The 16438-nt window shown below is 42.8% G+C and overlaps 1 protein-coding gene across 2 annotated transcripts; it reads right to left on the reverse strand.

Moving 5' to 3' along the window:
- Positions 1–3332: 3332 nt before the first annotated feature.
- GPN3 (GPN-loop GTPase 3) lies at positions 3333–16405 on the reverse strand. Of its 2 annotated transcripts, none has more exons than XM_042910619.1 (8): positions 16287–16405; positions 12951–13059; positions 8028–8195; positions 6666–6790; positions 5850–5965; positions 5634–5730; positions 4538–4666; positions 3333–3976 (listed from the first exon to the last, which is right to left on the reverse strand). In XM_042910619.1, exons 2-8 carry the CDS (start codon positions 13039–13041, stop codon positions 3914–3916), a joined length of 789 nt encoding a protein of 262 aa, XP_042766553.1. In that variant the 5' UTR covers positions 13042–13059; positions 16287–16405; the 3' UTR covers positions 3333–3913. The 2 variants fall into 2 exon arrangements, with proteins under 2 accessions (XP_042766553.1, XP_042766552.1); XM_042910618.1 differs by having other exon boundaries at positions 16247–16405.
- Positions 16406–16438: the final 33 nt, after the last annotated feature.

Consider the following 16438-nt stretch of genomic DNA (forward strand, 5'->3'; position numbering starts at 1 on the left):
GAGATTCTGTCCATTTCGTACACCATTGTATCCTCTGCGCCTATAATAGTGATGTACATGGCAGGCATCAAGAAATATTTGTTGAGTGAATGAACCCAACTGGTCCTAACAGTGGAGAAAGGAGAGCACTCAGAGATGGGATTTATGCACTACCCTACTCCAATTTGTGTGTAAAAACTGCGAAAATGGACTCTGGGTTTGAATCCTAGCTCCAGCATTTACTAGCGGTGTAATTTTGGGCAAGTTAATTAACCTCTCTGTGCCTCAGTTTCCTCCCCCAAACTGGAGATAATATACTTACCTCATTGTTTTGTGAGGATGAAATGAATTACATGTAAAGTGTGTAGAACTTAAATGCCTGGAACATACTAAAAGCTCAGGAGTTTTTTTTTTTTGTTTGTTTTTTGTTTTACCTATTACTAGAAAGCACCTCATGTGTTAGTTTGCAAACTGGCCCTTGTATACAGGAGGCAAGAAGACTGAAAAGGAAGGCCAATCCAGATATATAGGTGGTGGTTCTAATGAGCGAGGAAACTTACTTGTAAGGGTTATCTTTGGTGAGGCAAGAGTAGATGTCCCCACCTACATGCCAGACTAAGTTCGTGTAGAGGTCATAATTGGGTTCAGTCACATCCAGATGGGCTCAACACCTTATTCTCAAGACCATGTCCTTGGAACATCTCCCACAGCGAGGGTGGGAGGGATGAGGAACCTTGGACTGCCTGAGTCCAGTTTAAGGGTCAACCAGTGGTCACATCCTCTTGATTATCTTCTCCAACATCACCTCAAGTGCCACCTTATTGCTGCCTCAGGCTGTTTCTCCTGCCAGCCCCTCAGACTGGAACACTCTGCCCCATGTTCCCACAAATGATTTCTTACTCAGGTTTCTGGCCAAATAGCACCATTTAGGAGCATTCACCGACAATGAGCCCAAAGTAGCCCCTTACTCACTCTCCACTTCATTACTGTTTTCATTTCTTCCCATTCCTTATCAAGGTTTCCTTGTTTGTGGTCTCAAGGGCCCAGCGTGTCAACTCCATGAGACTAAGGCCTTGTCTGCTCTGAGTGCTCCCATTTTTTATCCCCAGTGCCTGGCACCCACCAGTAAATTTTTCCACAGAATCATGTCAGGATCTTCAGCAAGATAATGAAATCCTTGAGGACTGGAATGGACATAGTCATCTTTAAAACCCATGTCTCGAGGGGAAGGAAATTCAATCTGGCCCTTCACTTCTTGCCTAGAGGCACATTCCAGACTCCAGAAGCTAAACCAGGGCAAAATAGTTCAAGGAGCGATGAGGGCAAATGAAGTTGCCTTTCCTTTCTCCCATGGCAATAAAATGTCTAAGAATTTGCAACATGGGGAGACCAGAATGTTTTTACCCTTTCATACTCAGGGCCACAGGGAGAGTCCCCAAGCAGGACAGCACATTCCCATGATGCCCATTCATGTTCTCGCCTTATTGCCTTCCCATGACAATAGCTCACACCAATGCACCATGATGCAAATACCTGACTTGTACTCATAGCCTAAGCCCCCAGACACAAGTTACCACTGGAAGCTACAGCTTCTCAGTTTGCAAGTCTTTAGTTAAAATGGACCAAATGTGACACTACAGGTGTCTCTCCTGCTATCAAGGCCTAAGAGTGATTAAAATTTAACTGGAGTTGCGGGTTAAAGGGCTTAATTTGTATTGCTAGAAGATCCAGGACCAAATGACCAATGAAGCCTGGGCCCATTATGAGGATATGAAAGTGAAAGAAACTATAAAATGTTTCTTTTTTACCTTTTTATTTTATTTAAAAAAAAAATTTTTTTTTTACGTTTATTTATTTTTGAGACAGAGAGAGAGCATGAAGGGGGGAGGGTCAGAGAGCGAGGGAGACACAGAATCCGAAACAGGCTCCAGGCTCTGAGCTGTCAGCACAGAGCCCGATGCAGGGCTCGAACTCACAGACTGTGAGATCATGACCTGAGCCGAAGTCGGTCACCCAACCGACTGAGCCACCCAGGCGCCCCCTTTTTTACCTTTTTAAAAAAGACTTGAGAGAGAGCGCACACATGCAAGAGAGAGCAGGGTAAGGGCAGAGGGAGAGAGGGAGAGACAGACTCCCAAGCAGGCTTTGTGCTGTCAGTGCAGAGCCTGACACGGGCTCCAACTCATGAACTATGACATTGTGACCTGAGCCAAGATCAAGAGTTGGACACTTAATTAACTGGGCCACCCAGGCACCCCAAGACTATGTAAGATATTTCTTAGCACAATGCCTGGCAGAACTCGGTGGGCTTTAGCAGGGCCTGGCCCACGGTAGATACTAGAAAAATATCTGTTGACTGACTAGCCAGCCATTCTCCATGCTTTCATACCCAACCCCACTGAACTTAAAAACACTGAAAAGAAACAATTCGACCAATGTGCACATTAGTTAAAAGAAAAAACTTTACGTCTTTTGCATTTTTGTGTGCATGTTACTCCAGGAAAGTATACATTTTTAAATGCTCAGAGACTAAAAACTGCATTTTTGGGGTGCCTGGGTGGCTCAGTTGGTTAAGTGTCTGACTCTTGATTTCAGCTCAGGTCATGATCTTGCGGTTGAGTCTGAGCCCCGGATCAGGCTCTGCACTGACAGTGCGGAGCCTGCTTGGGATTCTTTCTCTCCCCTCTGCTCCTACCCTGCTTGCTCTCTCCCTCTTATAAAATGAAATATGAAATGAAATGAAATGAAATGAAATGAAATGAAATGAAATGAAATGAAATGAAAAAGTAAAAACTGCATTTAAAAAAAAATTTTTTTTTTAATGTTTATTTATTTTTGAGACAGAGAGAGACAGAGCATGAACTGGGGAGGGTCAGAGAGAGGGAGACACAGAATCTGAAACAGGCTCCAGGCTCTGAGCTGTCAGCACAGAGCCCGACGCGGGGCTCGAACTCACGGACCACGAGATCATGACCTGAGCCGGTTGGCCGCTTAACCAACTGAGCCACCCAGGCGCCCCAAAACTGCATTTTTAAAGAAATCACTGACTATGTTTTGATGACTGGGCAAATTTATTCATTTAAAAATTTGCCCTGGCTGAGTATTTCATTTTTTTTTATTTTAGAGAGAGAGAGAGAGAGAGAGAGAGAGAATGAGAGAGAGCGCACATGTGAGTTGGGGAGGGGTAGAGGGAGAGAGAGAATCTCAAGCAGGTTCCACGCTCGGCATGGAGCCTGATGCCTGACGTGGGGCTCAATCCCATGACCCTGGGTTCCTGACTTTTGTTTTGATCCTGGTATCAGAACCCAGGTGCCCCTGGCTGAGTATTTCAAATTCTGACTGGAAAACAAGAGTGTAATGAAAGGTTAGTGCTATTTTCTATTTATTTTATTTATATACATACATATATATTTTAAAAGTTACTTTTCATTTTTTAATTACACAAATGATACATTTTCAAAGTAGGAAAACTCAGAGATATAGGTAAGCAATGGGTCTTAACTATATCCTTCTAGATTTTTTTCCTTTGGACACACATACATATGTTTTATTACAATAATCCCTGCCTTTCCAAAAAAAAAAACCTTTCAAAAATAACAAAAACCCAACAGTAGAAATAAAAGTAGACTGGGTCCTAAATGTACCACAAGTGCTCATTCATTCATACTATATACAAGTCTATGTGCATTCATTTCAACTTCAACATTTAAAATCTAAATTGATGCTGTTAAAATGATACTAAAAGATTCCACCTGAAACACCAGCCATTGAAGAATAACTAGAACTTGATTCAGGCATGCTGCTGCTAAAGAGCCAAGTATTATTTTTTTCATTAAAATAAGTAGCTTTCTAGTACTGCATCCTTTGAAGGGAACAATGTCTTGCTGGTTCAGCCACAGTGCTTCACGTATATGGTTACTATTTTAAAAATTCTTCATTCATTCTGGTGTCCTTGAAAATATTCATCAAACATAGAAGACGACTCATCTTCATGTTCCTGACACAAAGAACAAAATAGAAAATATTCATTTCCCCTAAGGTAGACCTAGTATGTGCTTACGTATTTTTCAGGTAATGCCTTACCAGGAGATAATGCCCAACTGCATTTTAGGTGTATTTTACAGTGACAAAAGGCATGAGTGATAGAATTTTTCCAGCTAAGTGGTAAATCAAAGTGCCTGTATCTCATTGGAAGCACTTCTCACTTGAGTTTACACCTGCCGATTCTCAGCTACTTTGCTGAGATAGTGGCCTATGATGACTACCACCAGGCTTCCCAGTGACATGTGAGGGGAGCCCAAGTTCAATTGGATTTCATCTCCTCTCTGCACATGCCCCCACGCCCTGAGAACAAAGAAACTTAATAATACTGTAGCCTCAATAACAGGGAGTAGAACTGATACTGCTTGTTGAGCAAAGATGTCAATTTCAGAGATCTCCCAGAAAAGCCCAGATTACCACTGCTGCTAAGACAAAATTTAAGGAGTTGCTGGGAATATGTTAAGAGGCCACTGAGTGCTGGCAAACATTGATACCAAAAGCCAATAATCAAAATTACCTTTGGTTCTTTGAATTCTAAGTCTTCTCCATACTGAATGGCAAAATCAATATGCTGTAACACAATGTTCATGCTTTCTTCATCTGACTGATCATAAGGTAAAAATCGAACCATGCTGTAGTCATCAATCTATAAGTTGGGAATTTCAGAAAGGGTCATTCTGAAGCTGTACAAGACTTAACTTTCAACTTACATTTTCGTTTATAACCATTTATACTTCCGATTTAAAACATCTGCATGTGGAAGGGGGGGAGGAGGGACAGACACAGAACAACAGCAAATCATCATTGATTTTTCTGGCCTCTGACCTCCCGGATACTCATTAACTTACTATTTAACTAGACACTTACTGTTTCATACGCATTTATCTGAATTCAACAACCACCAGGAATTTCAAAAGGGCACAGACAGTTCTGACCTCCCCAGAAAGCTTAGAATAGTAGACACATCAGTTAACTTATCAGCTACTGCCAATAACTACTTCTAAATTAAACTTCTGAGGGGTGCCTGGGTGGCTCAGCTGGTTAAGTGTCTGACTCTTGATTTCGGCTCAGGTCATGATCCCTGTATCAGGCTATGTGCTGGGTGTGGGACCTGCTTAAGATTCTTTCTCTCCCTCTGCCCCTCCCCATGTGTGCATACACATGTGCTCTCATAAATAAGTAAGTAAGTAAGTAAGAAAGTAAATAATTTAAGCTACAGACTGGCCACAGCCTGCCCCTACCTTCCTCCCTTTTGCAAAGAATAGGGTTGGACTCTGCTTCCTGTAATAGTGGCCACTGACTAGCTATGGGTAAACAGCTAACCAGGTTATGGTCAGGTTATGGTCGGGTTTTTAAAAAAAAAAAAAAAACAAACTTGATGAGAGCCTGGGTGGCTCAGTGGGCTAAGCATCTGACTCTCGATTTAGGCTCAGGTCATAATGTCATTGGTTTGTGAGTTCAAGCCCCGCATCGGGATCTCTGCTGTGAGCACAGAGCCAGCTTCAGATCCTCTGTATCCCCCTCTCTCTGTCCCTCCCCACTGGTTCTCTCTCTCCTCTCTCTCAAAATAAATAAACTTAAAAAAAAAAAGAAAACAAAACTTGAAAGCTTACCAGTCCACATATAGCTTTAGTCAATTTTTTGAATTTTTTGCTTCTTAAGTCACTTGCAGAATCGTCTAATAAAGAATACATGTCTGGATCTAGAAACCTTCGAAGGAGAGAAAAATGATGAATAAAACGAAGAATAAATCAGGAACGTTTTGTAGACTGACAGAATGTCACATCTCTGCAATTAAAATCTGATGATAATGGAAGAAGTGAACTCACTTTTCAATTTCCTTTTTAGCTTTCTTGCTCAGCAGATCCATTTTTGTCATGATGTTAACTTGTGGAATTTCTAGAGAGATCATGGCACTCAGGGCTGCCAAGATGCCAGAGATGAACTGAAGGAGGAAACAGAAAAGGGAAGATAAATTAATTGTTGCCAATAAAATTTGCTGGTCTCTGCATAAAAGAGAGGCTTTTACTCCTCAATGGAACAAAACTGGCCTAAGTAAAAGAAATGCTAATCCTAAAGAAAAGACAGTCCATTCATCAGATGGTTGACCCTTGGTTTCCAAAGGTGAGAATAAAGAAGAAAGAGGCAGATTTAATTTACAGTGATCGTAAATTACAATTGTAAATTACCAAGTCCGGCTGGCTTGGTCATCTGAGCACACAACTCTTGATCTTGGGGCTGTAAGTTCAAGCCCCACATGGGTGTAGGAATTACTTAAATATAAAATCTTAAAAAAAAATTTACAGTGATCACAAACCTCAATCTAGATGTTTAACTTCTTTTCATCGAATATTCCTTAAGAGCGATTAATGGGAAATACAGTTCATAAGCTAGACCAAAGGCCCTCAGAGAATCAAAAATAGACTTATAAACTATGCACTTGCTTTATTTTTCTTGGTAAGTAGTTCCCCCAAATCTATATGATATCATATTTTGACTTAAAAATACATCATTATAATAACTGAATAAGGGATACTAAATAATTCCGGAATACCGTTTTGAAATGTCCAGAATCACACAGTGATTAAAGAAGACTGTCACCTGCATATACCCATGACTAAAAAATCGGTATGATTGATCTAAACCTTGAATGACTCCACCATGAACTGAGAGTCAACGAGAAAAACTCCACAGACTCGGAACTCCCACTGTTCCAGCTGCTGGACCAGTTGTTTCATCACAGGCAGGTGTGTATACAGCTCAATCTGACCTACATGAAGAATAATAACAAGACTATTATAAACAGGAAATATGTGAACTCATTAAATTACGTGAAAAAAAATTTTCTAAAAATGGTTAATAAAGGGAATCAAAAGCAAGTGCTACAAAGGTGTGTGTTGTTTGGGAATATTCATCAAGCTGTATGCTTGGGATATATACACTTTTCTGTAGGTTCAATTAAAAGCAAGGGAAAATAACGTGAGGGCACAAATGATCACATCTAGGTTAGACTCAAGTCTAAAATTCACAATTTTGGGGCAGCTTGGTGGCTCAGTCAAACACCTGACTCTTGATTTTTGGCTTGGGTCATGATCTAATGGTTCGTGAGATTTAGCCCCATGTCGGGAGCCTGCTTGGGATTCTCTCTCTGCCTCTCTCCTGCACGTGCTTGCTCGCTCTCTCTCTCTCAAAATAAATAAATAAATATTAAAAAAAATAGGGGCGCCTGGATGGCTCAGTTGGTTAAGCATCCAACTTTGGCTCGGGTCGTGATCTCACGGTTTGTGGGTTTGAGCCCCACATTGGGCTCTCTGCTGTCAGCACAGAGCCCGCTTTGGATCCTCTGTCCCCCCCACCTCCTGCCCCTCCCCAGCTCGTTGTCTCTTTCTCTCTCTTTCAAAATAAATAAGCATTAAAAGTAAAATAAAATAAAATTCACAATTTGGCTTAAGAAGTTGTGTGTGATTATGTGTCCCCCATCAGCTTCACCTCATGACATTTCCCTGGGTTTTCAGTACTCCAGCCACACTGGCCTTCTCAGTGCCCCAAACCCATCTCACTTTTTCCTGTCTCAAGGCTTTTGGCATGCTGTGCCCTCTGCCTGGACCATGGTTTCCCTCACCTTCACCTCACAGCCCAGCTTACGGGCCACTTGATCAGAAGACTCCTAATCTTGCTATGTGGGGGTCTGTACTACTCCTGTGGAGAACCTACCAAAAATGAATATTAAATAATAATTTGGGTGATTTTGTTCATTCTGTTTAGCACTTCCACTTGACTGAGGGCTCCGTGAGAGCAAAGGCCATGGCTTCCTGGCTCTGTATGGTATTCCCAGCACACAAAGTAAACCCTCAGTAAACTCATGAATGAGTTAGTGTCAATGAATAAGAGCTTTGTACTTCACTGCAATATGGTTTAGAGCTACAAAGGCTCAGTCCACTTTTTCTCACTGAGGATAGAGCCAGCACAACTTCAAGGAAAAGGTCATGTTCAAATTGTAGACTTACCTGGACAGTCAAAAAGGATATAGTCATCCTCTACGTGGCCAAGACAGTTCTCTAGCCAGTCAAAATTATTGGCAAAGTATTCCATGCAAAATACCAATCCTCCATTGGGACCAAACCGCAGACAGTCATCCTCCATGACATCATCCACCTCGATCAGCTCTCGAATGTCTGCAAAAGATAGACAGGGCCCAGAATATAAGAACATCCATTCAAAAATTGTTATCCTCACTAGTGAGAGTTAATAATTATATAAAAAAATCACATATATGAAACTATTCCTGTACATGATTATTCACTTCTGATCAAGTAGCAGTATTTGTGGGAACTAATTAAATAAATTACTATATAGCCAGATAATGGAATCCTATGTAGCCATAAAAAGGAGAAGTTCTTTTAAGTATGCATGTGATACAATCTTCCAGGTCTACTTTTTTATTTTTATTTTTTAACGTTTATTTTAGAGAGAGAGAGAGAGAGAGAGAGAGAGCGCGAGGATGGACACAGAGACAGAGAGACAGATCGAGAGGGAGACACAGAATCTGAAGCAGGCCCTAGGCTCCCAGCTGTCAGCACAGAGCCCGATGTGGGGCTCCAACCTGCAGACCACGAGATCATGACCTAAGCTGAAGTTGGACGTTTAACCGAATGAGCCACCTAGGCGGCCCTCCCAGGTATACCTTCAAGTGAAAAGTTTAAGGTACAGAATTCTGTGTAAAAATGCCATCATATGTGTCAACAACAACAACAAAAAGACAAAGATTCACTATATACATAATAATACACATATTTGATTTTATATGCACAGACTCTATACGGAAAACCATCCTAGAAACTGGCAACACTGGATGCCTCCAGGTAGGGGAGCTGATTAATGAGACACAGAGCTGGGAGGGAGATGTTTTCCTGTATACTTACTCTTTGTACCTTTTGCATTTTGAACCATGTGAATATATACTACTTACTCTAAAACAAGTACAACAAAACCAAACCAAGAAAACCAACTGCTATTTCTTAACATCATGACCTCAGGGAAGCTATGTAACCTCTCTGCATCTCACTTTCTTTATTTATAAAATGGCGGACAAATCATATATGCTGGGGTAGAAGGATGAAGACTCCATGGGATAATGTAGCTAAATCACCTATAGCGGGAGCTTAAAAATTCTGGTATATGTATAGTTCTTCTCTACTACTAATTTTGGAAATTTATTCCTTATAACTTTCTACCACAGGTTTTTTATGTTTGTGCTCAAACCTACAATCTCTGGGGGCACCTGGGTGGCTAAGTCGGTTAGGCGTCCATCTTCGGACTAGGTCATGATCCTGAGTTTGAGCCCTGTGTCAGGCTCTGTGCTGACAGCTCAGAGCCTGGAGCCTGTTTTGGATTCTGTGTCTCTCTCTCTGCCCCTCCCCTGCTCACGTTCTGTCTCTCTCTCCCCAAAATAAATAAACATTAAAAAACAAAACCAAACAAAACTATAATCTCTGTTCACAGAGAAATGCCTCACTCATAGCCATGTTTATATGGATAATATCTTCCTATGCACTTCCTCTCCCTATCAAGGGGATAAACATCTGACCCAAGTTGAGACAATGAAATAGGTCTTCTAAAAGGATGACTCAAGGGGTGCCTGGGTGGCTCAGTCAGTTAAGCATTCGACTTTGGCTCAGGTCATGATCTCGCAGTTCATGGGTTGCTCTCTGTGCTGACAGCTCAGAGCTTACAGCCTGCTTCAGATTCTGTGTCTCTCTCTCTCTCTCTCTCTGCCCCTCCTCCATTCGTGTTCTATCTCTCAAAAATAAATAAATTAAAAAAAATTTTTTTAATTAAAAATAAATAAATAAATAAAAGGACACAAGTCAGTCATTAAGACACCTGGACCAGAAAGGGATGTGAACCTGAAGTTGGAGGCACTTTGCTGGGCCACCTGAAGCGGAGAAAGCTGGTCTGTAAGAGAGAGAAAAAGGCAGAGAAAGACAGAAAGCCGGCTTTAGTTTCTGTTAGTTTTTGTGTTTTGGGTTCTAGTCTCTCATAAAGCCTTCCTCTTGGGTTTTGTAAGAGATTCCCTTATTCATTCTAAATAATCCTTTTATATAAGCTGGCTTGAGTGCTTTTTGTTGGGTGCAATGAAACAATCCCAAAGCAATGCAATGATGTTTTTTCAAGGAAGATGACTATTCAACCTGCCTCCTCCACCCCACTCACACCCACTTCCAGCCACTCTAACGTCCTGATGGCACAAATATCATTAACAGAAATCAGAAGCCAACCAAAGAGAATTTCCCATATTCCCACCACCACTATTACATGGTGCCTTCCACCCTGCCTTCCCTCTGCTTGCAAGGAAGAAGCACCCCACTCCAGGGACACCTGGTGGTTCAGTCAGTGGAGCATGCAATTCTTGATCGCGTTGTTACTAAGTTTGAGCCCCATGTTGATTCTATTTCTTAAAAATAGAAGAGACAATTTCTTTAAAAAAAAAAAAAGCCCCCCACTCCTAGTGAAGGCAAAACCCTCCACCTGTTTGGGATTTCCCCCTCCCTTTCTCACTTGTGAAGTTATTCCCACCGTCTGGCATTTTCAGTTTCTTTTTCTACTGGATCGTTCTCTTCAGCAATCAAGTCCGACCCAGTGTTCCAGTTAGCATCTCCAAGGTTAAAAGGAAACCTCCCTTGATCCTCCTATCCCCTCCAGTTCTCATCCCACTTCTCTGCTCCTTTCACAGTGAAACTTTGTCTCCTGTCTGCGTCACTGCATCACCTCTGGGCCACTCTTCAAACCGCTCTGCTGAAACTTCTAGGCACAGTTACCACCAACCACTTCCATGTCCCCACGTCTAACACCCACTTCTGTCCTCATCTTACATGAACTCCTAACCATCAAGAACATCACCAAGCACAAGCTCTTTCTTGAAACTGTCTCTCCTCCTGGCTTCTGTGATACAACATTTTTCTGGCTTTCCTATCTCACTGACTCCACTGCCTCCACCAGACTTCTGAAGATCAGACAACTTCAAGGCTTGGCCTTGGGTTCTCTTCTCTCACCATACTTCCTCCTGAGATGATCTCATCCAGGCCTGGAGGTTTATGTTCTGTCTATATGCTGCTGATTTGCCAACTTATATCTCTAGGCCAGATCTTGTCCCAGAGTCCCAGACTATTATATCCAATTGGTTCCCTGACGCTGCCTCTTAGATATGTCAGACATCTCCAGCTTAGTAAGTGCAAAGAGAACTGCCCTAACCTAAACAGACTTGTCCTCCTTCCTGGTAAATGGTACCACATGCTCTCTTCAGCAATTCAGGACACTCAAGTCAGAGATCTAAGAGTCACCCTTGATGATTCCTCCCTTTCTTATACCCTTCGGGTTCACTCTCCCACAGAATGCTAATTCCATTTGCAAAGTAGATACCAAATCCATCTACTTCTTTCCATCTGTACCATAACCACACTAGTCCAAGCCACCTAGACATTTTCAAGAGCCATACTGCTAGTACCTGCTACTCCTGACCCCTAGAATCTCTGTTTTTCATCTGGGAGTCATTATCTTTAAAAATGTATATTGGGGCACCTGGGTGGCTCGGTGAGTTAAGCATCCAACTCTTGATTTTGGCTCAGGTCATGACCTCACAGTCATGAGTCCAAGCATGAGTTCAAGCCCCTTGTTGGGGCTGACTGTGCAGAGCCTGCTTGGGATTCTCTCTCTGCCCCCCTCCCCACTTGTGCTTGCTCTCTGTCTCAAAATTAATAAATAAACTTAAAAAAAAAAAAAAAAAAGATGACTGTATTTCTTTAAAAAAAAAAAAGTATATCGGATGTCAATCCCCTCCTCTGCTTTAAACCCTCCAATGGTATTCTACTGCTGACAGGTACTATAGATTGAATGTTTGTGTCCCCTTGAAATTCCTATGTTGAATACCTAATGCCCAAGGTGATAATATTAGGAGCTGGAGCCTTTGGGAGGCACCTGGGTTATGAGGATGGTGTCTCATGAATGGGATTAGTGCTCTAATAAAAGAGGCCCCAGAGAGGTCCCTTGTCCCCTTCCATAATATGAGGACATGGGAGTCAGCAGTCTGCCACCTAGAAGATGTCTTTGACCAGAACCTGACTCTGCTGGCATCCTGATCTTGGACTTCCAGCCTCCAGAACCATGAGAAACACATTTCTGTTGTTTACAAGCTGCCCTGCCTGTGGGGTTTTGTTAAGGCAGCTCAAACGGACTAAGAACACAGGATAAAACCCAAACTTCTCATGTCCTACTGGCACTTCTTTGCTTCACTCATTATGTTCCAGCTCATTGACATACTTGCTTTTTCTGGAACACACCAAACCCCTTCCTGTCTCTAGGCTGTTTATTGCCCTGACATTCCCTCATCTTGGAAGGCATCTCCCCTGCTTGGTGAGCACATTACTATCATCATCAGGTCTGGGTCCAAATCTCCCTTCCTGAGACTTTTCCCCGACTACCCTTCCTAAATCAACTTCCCCACTTATTCCCTCTCATCAGCCTATTTGCAATCCTTAGGACAATCTGCAATGTTTATAAAGCATGTGCTCAACTGAATGAATAAATTAAAAGAATTTTAAAAAACAAAACAGGCTGCTTACTTATACTATGATCAGCGGTAAACCTGATTCACCACAGCAGGACTAAGCATGAAAGGGACAGAAGGGAAGTGTGACAAGGGAGGAGTCTACTCACTTAATTCTTAAACCAAAGACCAGGAAAGGATACTGTCACCTATGTCCACATGAGTGGATGTCACAAATGACATTCAGCCTCATGCTGTTCACTATAAAACAGGGAAGGAAACTGTAGTAATTAAAAATTTCAGCTTTTGTGCCAAGCAGCCTGCACTTATGGTTTCTCCACCCCCTTATTTTTCCTGAAGGAGGGGGAAGGCCCTGCTGAGGACTCACCAGCCATCACGGAATAGTTGAAGTGTTCTGCTGCAGGATCTAGGTTCACAACTTGGACAGATCGATTGAGGGCTTCACAGTGCTGGACCATGGTGGCACAGTAGGTGCTCTGTAATGTCACAAGGCATGAGGGGTCAAAGCAACAGGCAGAGTAGTACAGCCCCCTACACCCCCAGGAGGACTCTCCATATCCCTTGGTTAGTATCCACTAAGGGTAAAACTATGCCTTTATTGACCAAAAATCTGACTGAAAACAGGAAAGGTACTGGGCTGGGAGTCAGGGACACCAGACTGGGCTGCGGATCCAGACCTGGCTGGGACTCATGCATAACTTTAGGGAAATTGCTTCTCTACTTTGCTCATTTGTTTCCTTCCTTCCTTCCTCCCTCCCTCCCTCCCTTCCCTTCTTCTTCTTTTTTTTTTTTTTAAGGTTTTATGTTTGTTTGTTTATTTAATTTAAAAACTTTTTTTTAACCTTTATTCATTTTTGAGACAGAAACAGAGCATGAGTGGGGGAGGAGCAGAGAGAGAGGGAGTCACAGAATCTGAAGCAGGCTCCAGGCTCCAAGCTGTCAGCAGAGAGCCCAACATGGGGCACAAATCCACGAACCATGAGAGCATGACCTGAGCCAAGGTCAGACACTTAACCGACTGAGTCACCCAAGTGCCCCTATTTATTTTTTGAGAGGGGCGGGGGCAGAGAGGAGAAACAGAATCCCAAGCAGGCTCCACACCATTAGCACAGAGCCATATGCAGGGCTCGAATTCATGAACTGCGAGATCATAACTCGAGCGAAGAACAAGAGTTGGACGCTTAACCGACTAAGCCACCCAGGCGCCCCTTAAGACTTTAAGTAATCTCTACACCCAACATGGGGCTTGAATTTATAACCCTGAGATCAAGAGATGCATGCTGTGCGGAATGAACCAGCCAGGTGCCCCCCTGCTCAGTTTTCTAATCTTTTAACTGGGATGGCCTCTACGATCACTAAGGCTCCCTGCTGCTCTAACATGCAAAAAGTGGAATTTAAAAAGAAGATTTCTGATCATACCACGCAGCACACACAATGTCTATGTAACACACAATATCCTTACCAGGATGATTACAGTCCAAACAAAGATTTAGGTAGGGTGGTCAGGGATGATGTCCCTGAGGGGGGGAATGTTTGAGCCAAGTGATGTGAATGTGCTTACCAGCCAGGGGAAGAATATTTCAAGATGAGAGCACACTGAGGTCAATAAATAGCCTAGAGATAGGCTATCAGTTTGCAACTTTTGGTTTAGAGAATTCTTTATCCCTCATGTAATCCTTAACACACTATGTTAAAATCTCTAGGCTACTTGTCTGTCTTTCCTACTCTCTATTTAAGGGCAGGGATGTGTTGGGGCGCCTGGGTGACTCGGTCGAGTATATGACTCTCGATTTCGGCTCCGGTGGTGATCCCAGGGTTGTGGGATTGAGCCCTGTGTCAGGCTCCATGCCCAGTGTGGACCCTGCTTGAGATTTTTTTTTCCTCTCTCTCTCTCTCTCTGAGATTTTTTCCCCTCTCTCTCTGTCCCTCTCTCCCACTTGTGCACTCTCTAAAATTGAAAAAAAGAAGAAGAAAAAAGAAAAGAAAGAAAGAAAAAAAAAAGGGCAAGGATGTGTCTTATTCAGTTTTACAAGCCCAGAAACTAGCATGGCACCTGATACATAATAAATGCTTGATAATTGTTTCTAATTGGCTGACTTACTATGTTCAGATATAAACTCTACAAGGGCAGAAATGTGTGTATGTTTGTGTATGTGTGTTTTATTCACGATACAACCCCTGGGGCCCAGAACAGTGCCTGGCAAAAAGAACATGCTCAGTGAGTACTTTGGATAGCAGGCATCAAAAATTTAGAGAAAGGTACTTGTCTAACACAGTCAGAAAATTCATCTGGGGCACCTGGGTGGCTCAGTCAGTTAAGCGTCCGACTTCAGCTCAGGTCATGGTCTCACGGTTTGTGAGTTCGAGCCCCGCATCAGGCTCTGTGCTGACAGCTCGGAGCCTGGAGCCTATTTCGGATTCTGTGTCTCCCTTGCTCTCTGCCCCTCCTGTGCTCATGCTCTGTCTCTCTTTGTCTCTCTCAAAAATGAATACACGTTAAAAAAGTTAAAGAAAAGAAAAAGAAAAGAAAATTGATCTGGACTATAGAAGATAACTTCTATTAACCTTTCTCCTCAGTGACTTTTCACATACCATTCTCTCTAACAGGAGGCCCTCTCCATGCATCACACTATATTTTAATTAATAAGACACCTATCAGTCTTCCCAAATAGACTACAGGCACTGGGTAGGCAAGGGCTATATTACAGTCACATGTAGATCTCCTGCACCCAGAAGAGGTCAAGCCTGAGAACAGTGTCTTCAAGATTGAAGCCAGACAAGACTTCCAGACTCCAGAGCTTTTCACACTCCTGTTATTTGACCAGTATCTTCACCATTTCTGCAATATCTGAATGACCCTCATATCACTCTGCTAATACTTGCTTACAAGAAAAAAAATGATCTCTATTGTAAACAGGAAGCCAGGTATATTTATCATAACATGAAGGTAACCGTAAAATTAAATTAACCGTAAAATTAAAGGTACCTTAAAAGGTACCTTTAAAGGTCTATTTGTTCTAGCTAAATACAAATGTCTGTCAAAAGCTCTAAGATCCGACAGCGGAAGAGACCTGGGGATTAAAGAAGTGTTAGATACACAAGCACCAAACTGCCAATTTCACCTCAATGCAAACTGAAAGAGAATTGAAAAGGGAGTAACGTTCTCAATACATGATTCAATATTCACTAATGTTAGGTCCATGTACCTCCTAAAAGCGCCTCAAATACCAGAAGTCCACGTCTCAACCTCTAAGAAACAGTGATTGATGAGACCACACTTGAACCTTCTATGAGCGCGAGAGGGCGGGATTGTGGAGTTACACAAAACGATTCAAATTCCAGCTGTCACTTACTTACTAGCTGTGTGATCCTGGGCAAAGAACTTAACCTTTCTGTGTCTCGTTTTCTGTAAAATGAGAATAGGACTTCTCGCACAGTGTTTAAACGCAGTATCTGGGGTACAGGCACATTATAAACATTAGCAACCATCGTTAGTTACTCCACCTTCAAAACCACAACAAAAAGAGCACTGAAGCACAGACTGCAGAGGCGAGCTGCCCAGGGTCCCCAGTAAACGCATGCGCCGGTCCCGCCGTCAGGACCAGAACCTCCCTGCCTCCCACGAGCTCGGACTTTTCTCTTCTTCTCCCGCCAAATGCTCACCTTCCCGCTGCCTGCCGGGCCCATGACCAGCTGCGCATACCGAGGCATACCGGCACTCCAAGTCCCGGGTGCTGCTGGCGGCTCGACACAAGGTCCCACCGCCCCGCTCCCTTCAGCCTTCGCGCGGCGCTGACTGAATTCCGGGAACACGACTTGCGAACCAATCGCAATCCAAAGTCCTTCGGTACCTTC

The sequence above is a fragment of the Panthera leo genome, chromosome D3 (assembly GCF_018350215.1).
Source record: "Panthera leo isolate Ple1 chromosome D3, P.leo_Ple1_pat1.1, whole genome shotgun sequence".
Taxonomy (NCBI): Eukaryota; Metazoa; Chordata; class Mammalia; order Carnivora; family Felidae; genus Panthera; species Panthera leo.